Source organism: Athene noctua, chromosome 3 (assembly GCF_965140245.1).
Source record: "Athene noctua chromosome 3, bAthNoc1.hap1.1, whole genome shotgun sequence".
NCBI classification, from domain to species: domain Eukaryota; kingdom Metazoa; phylum Chordata; class Aves; order Strigiformes; family Strigidae; genus Athene; species Athene noctua.
Window position 1 is genome coordinate 19,937,019 of NC_134039.1, and position 14,871 is coordinate 19,951,889.

General features: G+C 38.9%; 1 protein-coding gene across 1 annotated transcript in view; it reads right to left on the reverse strand.

Annotated features, from left to right (window-relative positions):
* Window positions 1–5,766: 5,766 nt before the first annotated feature.
* Window positions 5,767–14,871, reverse strand: part of RERG (RAS like estrogen regulated growth inhibitor) — a 113,966-nt gene continuing 104,861 nt past the window's right edge. The window contains exons 4-5 of the mRNA XM_074902204.1: window positions 13,180–13,253; window positions 5,767–12,458 (exon numbers count right to left, since the gene is read on the reverse strand). Of these exons, the coding sequence (XP_074758305.1) occupies window positions 12,051–12,458; window positions 13,180–13,253 (482 nt within the window). The 3' untranslated portion in view covers window positions 5,767–12,050. The remainder of the gene's footprint in view (window positions 12,459–13,179; window positions 13,254–14,871) is intronic.

Consider the following 14,871-nt stretch of genomic DNA (forward strand, 5'->3'; position numbering starts at 1 on the left):
GTTTCCTCATCCCAGTAATCTGGACCTACGTGAGCAGTCTCTTTTCAGTGTGTGATAACCATGCAGCCTCAGCCTTCTAGGGTGAAGTTCCCTGGGTTTTATTATAATGTAGAGAGTACATTTCCAATAAATAGTAGATGTCAGAGGATGTGAATGAGGTGTACTCGAACCAAGCAAGTTAAGTCCACTAATAAATAAAGGCTCAGGAATCCTGATGGGGTTGATAAGCATTACTGTCTTTTCTCTTCAAATGAGCAATCAGAGTCTGATGCCAATGTAGACAGAGGTTTTGTAGCAGAGCCCAAAGCAGGCTCCTGATCTTTCAATCCCTAGATACATTTTTTATGTGGGTTTAGATGAACGTGAAAAGAGATCTGTTACCTTCTGCTGAGAAACTGTCCCTGTAAACCATCACTAGAGTAGGTCACGCACTAGATCATTTTAGGTATGTAAATTGAAAAATGAAATATCAATCATTCCCTAGGGTATGGGGAAGCCATCACTATTCTCGCTATTATGATTTCTCAGACTGATGAACTTGTGGATCCAGTTCAATATGACTTTCAGCACTGCCAACTAGACAGAGAAATGACAGCAACTCTTGGGTGTATCTTCTGTTCTCTATGTGCAGCGTTGTGTCTGGGAGATTTTTCTTGGGGCAAACATCCACCAAGGACAGGAAAACAGGACATTAGAACAACTGTGATCTCAGTGAGAAAGCTACAAAGCTTAATTTAAATGTGCTATATTTAAAAATTCACTTGGCTTGCCCTCCTCCCCTCACCAGTTAAATATTTTCTTCCAAAATATGAATTCTGTTTGAATGTGAAATCATATTAAGCAGTATACAAGGTTAAATTTTCACCTTGTTAAATGACTTCCTATGACCAAGGAACAATTGTCAGAGGAGAAGCAGCAAATCTAGGGACTGGAGACAATAGGTTTCATGGGCTTTGGCTTCCATATTTACCAGAAACAGCTGACTTTGGAAGTAAGAATGTAATTTGTTTTCTCTGTCCAGTCAATCCTTTTCCTTCCAACATATAGTGCTAAGGAAATGAAAATTATGGAGCTATCCTTTTCTGCAGCCCTTTCTAAGATAAATTCTACTGTGAATGAGAATGAGGAAATACCCTTTCCTAATGCAGTGATGCAAATTTGTGCACATTGCCATCATAGAAAAATACTCCAGATGAGAAGGGAAGTTACAAACAACAGGGAAATACTCTTTTAGCCTTTTTACTGGATAGAGGCCAAAATTTGAGGTGTGCCAAGTGTTACTACTCTTAATCCTGTTTGGTGTTAGCTATTTGTTCAACACTGGACGGAATATATGGAGGAGAAAGTAAATCTCCCAGTGCCAAAGAACTTGATTTAAGTAACATACTTTAAACTCTTCTGGTAAGTATCTTGGAAAGAATGGTTTTTGACTTGGCAAGAAGGTGATTTTTTGACTGAGTTGGAAGGGACAAGATGCCTACACAGAATGATAGAGAAAGAAAATACACAGACCTTAAATGGTGTTATTAGTTAGAAGAGTGCAAGACAGGTTAACGGACCCAAGATGGCAGCAGACTTTAGGGAAAAGCAGCTCAGCGTGAGTTACCAAAGCCTTTGAAGTCAGTACTGGCAATTTTTTGTTGCTATCCCTATTGGGAAGTTGATAAATGAATTTTTAAAAGGGATGTGATTGGTCTGAAGGAATGACTGAGTGTGTAATTTTTTAATTCATGCTTTACTGAGTATGGAAGTAGGCAGAAAGAGTACACCACTATAGGGTTTAGAGTGAAAAATAGAGATGGCTACAGTGTGGATCCATTTTCAGATTTTTAACAGGGAGGAACAACTCGAAGAAGATTTGTAACAAAAATCTTTTGATATCTTAATGCATTCAAAACCAGTCAAGCACACCTCCCCACCCACACTCCCCCCAGTATCTAACTGTAGTATTGCCAATGATAATGATATTTTTTAATCAAACAAATTAAGAGAAAAATAGGCGTTGCTTTTGAATAGGCATCTTGATGTAGGTTACTCTGGTAATTCTGGTTATTCTGGTAGAAACAATACCCTCATCTCTTTCAATTTATTTAGTCAAGAGGAAAGGAATATTGGGTTTTGATAGGAGTTTTTCTTGATTTTTATTTTCTTTTTTAATCCCAGGTGTCATCAGAGAGTCTTCAGATGGCTACCACCCTTGGTAAGTAGTGACGACATACAGAAGTCAAGATTTATTTTCAAGATGTCAAACAAGATTGCATCCTGAGCTGAAACTCCGTATTTTAGTGTGTCCTGAAAATGTTAGTCATTGCCATATCAACACAGTAGTCTAACATAAGATTTAAAAAAGTCTTGAGGTAGTCTCAATAATCACTTTGGCAATTTTATTGTGTGATTTCATTCATATTTATGTCATCTTTTTCACTCTCTGCACTCACAAGAGTTAAAACCTTTGACAACGAAAGGTTCACGTTTAAGTATTTTTTTGATCCAGGACACAAGACCTCTGTCATGGGACTGACAGAAAACTGGTCTCACAAGAACTATAGTGACAACTTTTACAAATTGCTGCCTAACCACTAATCTAATGAAGTCAGCAATTCTTTTAAGACAGTTGGACAACTAGGTAGGCTTGGTCCTGTCTGGTCTGAATCTAAGGATTCACTGTGGCTTTTTGATGAGATGATCGTTGTTCATTTTTAATCTTACTGCCTACTGCTTCCAAGATGTAGAGTTTAGGTTCCCAGTATGCCAAGAGTTGTATAGATATTTAACACGATATACCATAGAAACAGAAAAAGGGATTGGGGGTTGATAAATTTTTATCCCTTGCATCCAGTTAAGGGGATGGAAGTAAGAAGTGTAAAGGTGAAGATTCAGATCCCAAAGTTCCAGAAAACATACCAGGAATGATTTTTATTAACGTCAGTAAACTACGAAGCAGGTCTTAACTAATTTGCTCTGGATCAAAATGGGGAAATCTGAGGCAGTCTGAAAACTGATCTTAATCTTGATGCAGGTCTTTAAGCAGTAAACTGCTATGTATTTTAGCTCTGTTCTGCTGTATATTTTTGTATTTGAAATGAAAAATAAATTCAGAAAAGTGCCTCTCAGCAGTCTTACTGATACATTCACCACTCTTTGGGAGTTTCTGAAGACTTTTCATGACTACTACCAAAGTCTGCTATTGGTACACATTCACTTTATATAATTAGACGCAGTTATTTCCTTCCTGGATCTTGATAACCACAATAATTACATATTGAAATCACCACACTTTTTGTGCTTTTTGTGTTCAAAGTTCAGAGTGGGCCATGGAAGTAACTGGATCAAATCCATGAAGAACCACGTGTGAAAAGTGCATAGCCTTTTTGTCTCTAAGTAGAAATGCATGCTGTGGCTGTAAATCAAGTACAGATGATAGATTAAGAGACATCATCTGCAGCTGGAGTTGTTGGTCAGCTGTGTGGCGTGGCCAAGAACGTGTCTTGTCAAGCCACAGGAAAGCCCTGTGATCATGCAGATCTGAGGCTTGCAAATCCCCCTGAGGTGGTGTGTTGCTTCTCAGAAAGCATTTACATTAGACACCTTTCTTTGAGATACAGCAAGCAGTTGTCTGAAATCTCTTTCTGGAGTATCAGAGAGCCTCAGTTGCCACAAAAGGCAATTCATGGGTCTATTAAAAGAAATTTAATATTTATAGAAATTATCCAACATTCTTTTGCTCTTTACAGTTCACGCAGGCTTATCATTCTTTTGTTTATGGATTTCTGTTAAATATATTTTGGCATAATAAACAGAGCCCCCTGTTCCACCCCTTCCTGAGTGACTTAGTGACGTGGAGTGTCCAGCCTTAGTTAACACAAGGAGACATCATAGAATCTGAGGGAGCGTAATGGAGAGTTCAGCAACTAACTTTCCCAATGGATCCCTAACCAAGCATGGAGGGGACAGAGCTCACCACATTAATATCTATATTAAAGTGTGGTGGGGATTGGTTTTTGTAAATGTTGTCTAAATGTTTCAGTTTAAAACCAAACCCAAACCCACCTCAAAACCACTAAGTTCTTGCATCAACAATTTTCAGGTTTTACTGTGAAGAGGACAAAGACATTAAAACAACACAGAATTTGGTGGTGAATACTTTGGGCCAACACCTATATGGCAGAACATCATGCCTATTGTGTTACGGATGTGTTCACTACCTTCTGGATTTCTGTCTTCAGCCATCTCTAAAATCCCAAGAAACGCTCTAGGGCTACAAAGGTAAATTAAACCTGGTGATCTTCCAGTCTACAGCTTTTTCTACTGACATCAGTTTGAGAAAACTGGAGTGGTTGTAGGTTTTATTGGGAAAAATTGTCTGAAACCAAGTTGGTAACTAACTCTACTTCAGAATGATGACAAAACAAGCCTAGATGCCTAGATCCCAGAAGACCTGATGGCCTGCTAGCAAAACGTACCATCTCACTCTTCTCTTCTTTCCTCCCTGTAGTAATAATTAAGATATTAAACCTCAGATAACAGCTCATCAATATGTCAAGAGTACTTCAGAGAGCCTTAATTAGCTTCTTTTATAGGAAGTCTGAAGATCTCTCTCTTCCCTACCTTTCTCCTTCTCTAAAATAACTTTGTCATTTCTGATGTCATTCCTGATATGTTTCCTATTGAGTTATAAACTTTGAATGTTTTAACTCCACACCAGAGAAATACTGTCCTTTAGAGCAAGTCCCTAAAGGAAGTTGCAGGTTTTTGCATTTATTGTGGTTATTTCAAATACTGAAAAACAAAGAAAAGAAACAAAAGGCAACTCATGGGTCTATTAAAAGGGATTTAATATTTATAGAAATTATCCAACATTCTTTTGCTCTTTTCACTTCATGCAGGCATAACCATTCTTTTGTTTATGGATTTCTGTTAAATATATTTTGGCATAATAAAACTATGTGTTTTGTTATTAGAGTATATAACAGTTTTATATATTAATATAAATATTATATAGTAATACAAGTTAATATTATATTAATATAAAATATAGCTATAAATAAAAATAACTATAGCTATCTATATACATATATTAATATAATGTATTATTAATTATATAATATTTAAAATATTTTTAATAACACTCACTGCTTTGGCATTGAATTCTGTTCTAAAGGGGTGAAATACACCCTGCTTTCTGAGTGCAAAAGTAATTTGGATTAAAATAGATATAAACTTCTATTCCAGATTTGTACTGAATTGAGTTGAATGTTTACATGAATGTAGTTGCGATTATATCTGTCCTTAGGAGATACAAGATTTTTGGATACCGTGTCAGTGTTCAGTGTTCTAGCAAAGGCTTTTGTGAGTACTGCAGAAAGCTCTGCACAGAGAAACCCTAAGAACAAAAGGAAACTACTTTAAAATTTTTTTTTTTTTGACCAAGATCTCCTCTCCTCTCCTCTCCTCTCCTCTCCTCTCCTCTCCTCTCCTCTCCTCTCCTCTCCTCTCCTCTCCTCTCCTCTCCTCTCCTCTCCTCTCCTCTCCTCTCCTCTCCTCTCCTCTCCTCTCCTCTCCTCTCCTCTCCTCTCCTCTCCTCTCCTCTCCTCTCCCCTCCCCTCCCCTCCCCTCCCCTCCCCTCCCCTCCCCTCCCCTCCCCTCCCCTCCCCTCCCCTCTCCTCTCCTCTCCTCTCCTCCCACTCCCCTTCTCCCCTCTTTTTTTTTTTTTCTTTTTTTTTTTTTTCTTTTTCTTTCAAGCAGAGGATGAATAGAACTGAAAGACTTCAAATGAATTTTCTGGATTTTTGAAAGCAGAAATCAGTGACTCAGAGGATTTGTTCTATTACTCTCATTTCACAAGCCACTGTGATGACTTTAGACAACTGATTTACCTTTTCTGTGCCGTTTCCTCTTTTATTGAAAAGGAAAAAACTTTTGGGGGAAATATTGTACTGGCACTGATCTGTGAAGGTTTGCACAGAATCTGGGAGGGTTTTGCTCCAATATGTTCCTGACATTACTTAATATATGCTTTTATCATGTTTCAGTTGTTTTCAGGGAAAATTATGCTTTTGAACTCCTGATAAAAATGTCATATTCCTCTATTTGCAGCTAATTCTGTTTAAAAATGAATCATGAATAGTATAGCTGGGGTAACACCAAGTAAAGTTATTGAGACATGTTTGTTTTTCATAACTTAAAAACTTACCCTGAAATACTGAAAAATCCAGAAACTTTATTAGAAGCTGGATATCAGAAACCTGGCATTAATTAAAAATTCCAACCATAACATCTGTTGCACACCAATAATTTTATTCTTTTCAGTTACATTTGCATAAAGAAACAAACCCAAGTCAAAACCTCAAAATATTCAGCTTTCTCCAATTACTTGTTTTGATCAATTACCTGTGTATCAGTGTTAATGTATGAAATCTTGCAATTGCTTTTCACGAAAACGGGTACTCCATCTTTATTTAGATTATGTCCCTTTGGGTTATTTATTCTTTATTTTTTTCCTGTCAAAAGTCCCTTTTCTGTCTCCTGGGTATTCCTCATAGCAATGACACTTTGACTAGGATAAAGGAAGCAGGATGGGGTTAAACCATGTGCACTGACAAAGTAATTGGATAATAAACCATTAATTTTTAGTTTACTGATGTATTTTTAGTAACTAGTACTTGCTGGATTTTGAAATTAGGTTCTGTAAATTTCTGATACAACATAAATTTAAAAATAAAAATATGTAGGTTTGGTCTGTGACATATAATTTGAGGTCTGTCTACAAACTGTTTTCATTTTTTGATTATTCTGCATGTTTATATTTGATGGTAGGATATAGCTGCTCCTAGTGATACAGAATGTTTAAATGGTTTAGGACTGTTGTACTTGACAAAGGGGTCCATACTATAATTATGAGATGATCTCTTATATAAAAAAATTGATTTCCAACTCTTCAGAGCAGCTATGTTCAGTGTTTTACATCCAGAGGCATTTGTAAATACTGCATTCCTGCAAGAGGGACCTCTGAGGAGTAATACAGCCTCTTTGCCCATAAAACGTCCCTGGATATCAGTGTATATTGACACCTGCCATTTAAAAAACAAAACAAAACAAACAACCCCAACTTATTTTAAAACAATAGCAGTGGAAAAGACAAATGCTGCTTTGGGGAATCAGGTGGAGGTGAGAAAGACTAGTCCAAAAAGACAGAAGACAAAACTCAAATTCTCTGATTTATTAGATAACAGTTGGTAGTGTAAACTTACCTCTCAGGTTCCTACCAGTCTACTTCAAACTAAAAATGGAGGAGAGATCCTTCGAGTGGCTGAGAGGTTAGCCATTGGAGTGTTTTCTCCACATGTTGGCTACCAAGGCTGTGAACCAGGGGCTTGGCCCATCCCATGCATAACCCTGCTGGAGTCATTGGGGTCCTGCTCTGGGAACTCAGCCTGTCTCTTTCTGCTGCAAGCTGCAGTAATAGCTTTCCTCATATGGAACTGTGTTTACAGAAACCAGACTGAACTGGCCTTGCACAAGCCATCCTTATCGCCTCCTTGCAAAGCACAGGAGGACAAGCTGCTGCTCTCTATTTTCATAACCCTGCAGTAATTAGTGCCTGGCATCTGTAATGGAAATAAAGTACATAACATCAGAGTTTCTAAGATGACACTATTTTCATTATATGTGTAATTTTTCAAAGAACATAAAGGCAGATACATCAAAATGCCAAGGAGACTTTTAAAATTAAATCCTCTCCCTTTTTTCTTTTCCTCTCAAGATATGCAAATGGATTGAGCCATTAAAGAGAAAGATAAAAGGAATCCCAAACACTGTTTATACATAGCCTTTATGACTACAGCTACTTATTTTGCAGGAGACATTATTTTGACTGGAGCAAGTTATAGTGCAGCTTGACATAATTCAAGGCTGCTTTGCAGTGCTGCACAGGCAGGCAGTGACTGGAAGGATGCCTTACCTAGTTTTGGGAGCTTTAACCCCACAGCATAGATACTGCACCCAGATTTCATGCAGTGCTCTGCCAGAGGGGCCATTCTTACACCCCCACTGCTCTTCAGCTGTTTATGATCATGCTTTGGGCTACCTGACTGGCACAGGTTCAGAGGAAAACAAGAGAGTGCATTACAGCTGGTTCCCCTCTTCTGCGATGAATCTTACTCTAATATAGTTTAATATCCACGCTATGTACGATTGCTTACCATTGCTATAATGTACCTTATATAAGATAGATATAAAGTACCTTATATAAGGTACATATAATGTACCTTCTCTTCAGAACAACAGCGCATTATCCTTGGAAGATGGGCATAGATGGCAGCAGGTGGAAAACCGTCTCTGTCCAAACGGTTGGCATAAATCTCCCAGGCTGCTTAGCCCAGGATTTTACCTGAGAAGCTTGGGATCAAGATCCATGTTATTTAGTTGGCAGGACAGAGTTTGGGTGGTGGGTTTCACTGAGGTCATTTAATAACCCTGGCACTGTAGCTTTTGTGATCAGCCTTGAAATAGTTAGCAAGGACATTTGGTTCTGTGCTTCACCGTAGATGCTGCCTGACCTCTCAATTCCAGGCCTAGGAGCCAAGTAAGTTCAAATAAACTGATCCAAATGCTGAAGTGCTTATTCAGGCAAAATTCACTGTTTATTTTCCTTAGATAAAGATTGAATAAAAACTGGCCCCTCAAAAGCTGTAAGACACCACTTTGGAGACAACTAATGGAAGATCAATGCATAAGAGTTCAGTACAGAGAGCACTATTTTTTATTTTTTTTCTTATATATTATCTACAAGCACAAGCTTTCATATTTTTAATGTAAAAATGCATACAGATCATTATATATATAAAAATCAACTAGCCTTGTAGCAAACTGCCAGATGCAACTATCCCCAGGTTTGGGGACAACTTATCTGGATCCAGGTACAAACCCAGTGGCTGATCCTCAATTCCATCTGTGGTTGCACTGAACCCCCAGATACAAAGATTCTCAAAATTCTAGGGAAGTCTTGGTTCCTGATCCAGGTCTTGCAGCATGGGCATGACTAACTCTTCATCAATTGAAGATAAATATTTAAAAACTTCATGACAATCAACTTGTTGTAGGCAACAAGTATCCATTTCATTTTTCCTCATCCTTTTTGTTTATCGTCCTTTCCATCCTCTCTTCACAGAAATGGTAACGGGGAGAGGAGAGGAATTTAATGTTAGTGTCACATATGTAAATTTAAATAGCAGCAGTAGAAATGGAATTTGAACTGTTTATGTCTGCTGCGGAAAGGTTACGAATGTCAGTTCATGTTGCATTTGGCCTTTTCAATGCTTGGGCACTTTTTGGCTCAGTTTGCACATTGTTAGAAATAGGGCATGTTTATAACATAGCCAGTAGTATGTTGCAACATTGTGAGCAACAGTAAATCAGGTTGCATTTAATACTATGTAATATGTATCAACAGATTATAATACACTATATTATAACCATCTTGATAAGCAGCCTATTTATTACACAGAGGAAACAAAAATAATGAGCAATTAAGTAAAGAAATTTGTGTTTGTGTGGGAGGAAAGGTCACAAAATAGCAGCCTGCTTTTTGATGGAGTGTTTATCATGTTCGGTAGTTTCCAAATTCAGTCTTTGCGAATGAATGTTGCTATTTTTATTAGAGGTTCTTTATGTAACAAGTCATGTTTGCACAGGGGAACATTTTCTTTCACCAGGATTTTATAATTTCTCCATACAGACATTACAAAAAAAGATACAATTTGCTGGGAATTTTCTGGAAAATATTAGGGCCATAGCTTAGCCTCTCCTTCCTTTTAACTCTCCCAATATGAATATGATTGATTTATTTTCTCTTGTCATTCATATATTACCTTTTTGTATTTTAAATGCATCTCAACTCTGAACCCCAAGAAAGGTTTTCAGAGGAAGTAACTGATGAAGTTGTCTTAGAGGGTGATAAATCAATTCCTTCGCATACTGACATAAAGACTTTTCTCTCAGCTATGTTGCCATGGGATTGCAGGTAAGGATTTTGTTTAGTACATATTCGTGCAACAGCACTGATTTGAAAGATAACATAATGACTTAGTGCCTCAACTTGCAAATGCTCACTCTGGCTCCTAATATTGTAACATACACATTTGCAAATTCAGACTTTCCGCTAATGAAGTTTCCATTGCAATGTGTCTAGCTGATGTACAGCAACATACCTGAATATGAGGACCAAAATATAGATATTGATTCCAGAAGAGTGAAATGAATTTTCACTTTCCAGAATGGGGAAACAGAGCAAATAAACAACAACACAAATACACATCTGAATGTGACGTTCTTTGGTGCTGGTGGGGTAAAAGAGATTGTTTAAAAAAATTTACTTTGGTAAAGTATCTTGAAGCCAATCCTTTTGAAAAAAGTCCTGACTTGGGACATCTCTTTGTCAACGGGGATATACAGGCTTGATTCTCCAGCCTGTTCCACCATTTATATGGCTACCTATAACTGTGTAAAGTGCTACTCAACCATATATCCTCACTCTCCTACATCTGTGGCAATTTGTGTTTGATACCCTTTTGGTGTTACTTCCTCACAGAGGCAGATAACTATATGAAGTACAAAACGGTGGAGAAAAAAATTTAGGTAGCTGCTACAAGGGGGGTTTTCCAATACAAGGGGGCTAATATTCCATTTGTGATCCCATCCTTTGCCTGTGGTTCTATGTAATGCCAGTCTGAGCTGCACACTGTGCTGCCCAAAGGGATGCAACACGCCTGGTGGGAGATGAGCACAATCTGAATGAAAATCTTCCAGTCTTGGTTCTTGCATTTCTTAGCATACAATTAACAAACCAAATAGATGGGAGTCAAAACTTGACAGCTGGCTTAAATGAGATGTGTGAGGGAGGAGGAGGGAGGAGAAATAACTGGACACCTTTTATCCCCGGCACCAAAAGCTGATAAAATGCACTTTCACTTCAATGTGCCAGACGAGTCACAAAAAAACTGTGCTCGTTTAAACCACAGAGTGCTTCAAGCAACATCTAAAAGTTTAAACAGCTGGGAATTACGGCCTTTTGATATGGCAGAGGCCCTTCACATCTGATTTATATTTGGGCTTAGACTCTAAATACTTGCCTTCACATGGATTCAGTTCTCCTTCAGTATAAGATAGAGTAAGAGGAACTACTTGAATTGAAATAAGACCAAAACAAAAATGTAAACAAAAGCTAAAAACCACCCATAACTGAATCAATAGTAATATGGTTATTTTTTTTAGTTTGATTTCCCAACATATACACTCCCATTTCCTCACATACAGCATGGCACTGAGGGGGAAATTCTGAAATGCCACTGTACTAGCTGATTATTTCTTGATGAGTTCTACAGTTTCAGAGGATCTGGATAAGCAGCTGAACTTCAGCTCTTTGAAATGTGTGTCTTGCTGACTAAACACTTCATGAAATCAACCTTGCCTAAATTTTTTGCATACCTTGCTAAGAACATCAGCACTCAAAGATTTGACAAGAATAACAAGGAAGGACAGTTTGGAGTAAAAGCACACAATGCACTAATTTAGAGCTGGTGGGAGGTGTCAGACGAACCTTCTGGTACAACACCGGAGCCTCTGCATGTATTAAGTCCTTCAGAACACCATGACGGTTGTTGATGGACTGAGGACTGAATCTTACTCTCCAATGGCTACTGAGGAGCTAGCTGGCTGGAAATTATGTTTAGGCACTACTGACTTGCAGGAAACTGGAGCTAGCCTTGTAGAAGCAGGTGATGCTCTGTCAGTGTCGATCCCCACAACCATCTAGTCCTTTGGAGTTTGCTGCTTTTCTTTTTTTTCATGTTAGCCAGAAACAGTGTGGCTAAATTTCAAAACAGGAAAAAGGTCTGACCTTGTGTTACTCAAAAAAAGTGGTGTGGTTTGTCTTTTCTATTTATTTTTAATTGCAAAGCTTTGACCATTTTTAATTAAATGTGCTCTGCCTGCCTTGTCCCTACTCCAAGCTAATATGCTCTTAAATGCCTCTCTAGCTTAGTGCAGCTCTTTTAGCTGCTTATTTTGGTAAGCATCTTATTAATTGCCTGCTTGACGTGGGTGGTGGAGCTTCGTCTCCGAGTCTTGCCCTGGACCATCTTTCGACGCCGCACCTCACGACAGAGCTCATAGAAGGCCTCCATAATGTTTCCCTCTCCTGTGCAAGCAGAGCACTCATAAAAAGCACATGCTAGTTCTGTTGCCAGCTTTTCACCTTCCTCTGTGCTGACCTGCCTGGAGTGATCCAAGTCTGCTTTGTTCCCCACCAGGATCAGGGTGACATTTTTGGGTTTTTTAACTTCATCCAACAAGTTCTTAAGTGGCAGCACTTCCTCAAAGCTGACTCTGTCCGTGATGTCGTAAACCAGCACAAAGCCTTCACCCCATCGCACATGTCCTTCTTTCTGAATAGCATCCTCCTGTTTTGAAAAGACAGACACCAGCCTTAGGAATTTGATTTATGAAGAAGATACTGGGCGTTCAGATAGATGTTGGTCCTCCAAAGCCTGCAAAACCACGGACATCTGCTTTACTTCATACTTTACATGCATCACCTTTTTTATCATGTAGCATAGGAGATCTACTTTACCAAGGTGCCATGGGCTGCCTGTAGACAGGCTCATAGCAGGCAACTGGAAGAGGATCTCTGTTGAATGACACCCAGCATACAAACTGTGCAGCATGAGCACCTGCCATGGTTTGAAAGGAAGGGAGACCTGATTATGACAAAACTGCTCTTCACTTTGGTGGGAATCATTGACTGAAGCTGTCAAGCCTTATCACTTGACTGTAGAAATATACTGTGATTTTGTGCATAATAACAACATATTGTTGGGCTGGCCCTGAATCAAGGAATGAGAACAAAATAATTTTATTCCCAGAGTAAACCCTGACTTGTTTGTTTTTCCACTGTTCGAAAACTCTAAGCAGGGTCCCTTGCAGAAAGGTCTGGATCCAGCATGCTGGGTCCAGCAGCAAGATGATGGTGGTAGAGCAGAGGGGGCTTTGCTTAGAAGCAGATCTCTGTCCCCAGAAGTGGATCACACCTGCCACCCACCACACTGCTGCCACCACCGCACTCCCCTTCCCTGCTGTGCATCCAAGTCAAGGTATTGGATAATAGTACATGTACCCACGCACCTGACCAGCTGTATCTAGTATCTCCATGGAAACCACTTCATCATCAATGGTAGCTTGGTGACGATATGTAGACTCTAAAATAAGAATACATTTTGTGAAACGCATTAAAAGAAGGTAATTTTTTTATCTTCCTTACAGCTACCCTAGCACAAGACCTGAGATGTGACATACAGCTTCACTAAATTTTAGTTGTTGGAGCTCTTACAGCCATTCTGTACTGACACTCCGACTCCCTTTTCTACAGCAGTGACTCTTTTACCTGTCCCTGTATGGCACAACTCTTTCTTTCTCATGTCTTATACCTGCAAAGGGTTGTGCCTGTGGATGCTGCACTCTGTGTCCAACAAAAGGACAGTTTCCTGTGGCAAAGGCAAGGTTGCAGCCCATTTGTCATGTTTGCTCATAGGGAAGGCTGCCACCTATGAAACACAAATACCACTGCTCTCAAAGTATCTAGCTTAACAGCCTGTCACTGCATAGTGTCAAGTCTCACAAGATCAAAACCAGTACGGTTGCAGATCAGGGAACCTTACCACTAAGCTCAGGCCTTACACTGTGATAAAATTACAGAACAGTTAGCTATTTTAGAAATGTCCCTTTGAAACATGCTGAAATCATCACATTCCCCTCTTCTAGCAAGGGCTCAAGCAGTGATTTCCCTGTTTGATTTTTAAGGATAACCGTGGGCATTAAGCATTCACACTATGCTACAGGAAAAAAAGGAACCTATTTACTGTGTCCCAGGTTCTGGAACCAGGCAACTAATCAGAAAGCTAATGACAAAAGGGTTTGTTTTTATCTTAATGCTCTGATGTTAAATTTGATAGCATTTGACCTAAAACTTGGAAAATTATCTGTGTTAACATTCAAATTTATTACTGTTGCTAGCTCACAGATGTCCTATATCAAAAGGCAAATGCACATGCAGTAAAACTGTGGCCAGTGACTATGAATGCTTTGCACTGTCAGAGACACAATTCTTTTATTTGGTGCAAATCTCCTCAATAGGAATGAAGAATATCTTTAAGGAAACATATTTCTTTAATTTGAACTTCTGAACGGGCTCATGTTTGGTGAATGCCTTTTTTTGTTATATGCTTAAGAATGTCACTCCTTCAAAATTATGAATGTTTCAATGCTGTCGGTGCTGCAAACACTCTATTGACAAATCAAAAATGTCACTTCCCTCCTGTGCCACCTTAATTGCTTTAAGTAGCACAGCTGCCTCTAATAGGGACAAATGGTCAATTTAATTAGGCAGATGGCAAACAATCTTGCTGTAGAGTTTCAGGCTGCGAAGACTAGGTTTTTTTAGAGGCTGTAAATACGTCTTCTATTTAGTATTGCAAGGCTGTTGAAGGAGTTAGAGTCCTACTTTTGTGGTTCTTAGGCTGTATCTACACAGCAGAGTAAGATATACCTACATTTCTCAGTGGTATGTCTTATGTCCCTTCTGTATGCTCTCCTAGCTGCAGTAATTCCCCCAGGGAAATGCAGGAAAGGTAAAGGTCTAGTTTGGTGTGGAAGCTGTAGTGATGCACCTTCAGTTATTTCAGTGGCTAAAATGTTCAGTGCTAGGTTGGGACTCTCTGTGCAACACTCCAAGATCATTTAGGAACTTATGCTTTGTTTTGTGGGGGGACAGTGCTGTGGAGATGGCGCTCTGAGTAATGTGACATTAGCTGCTGACTT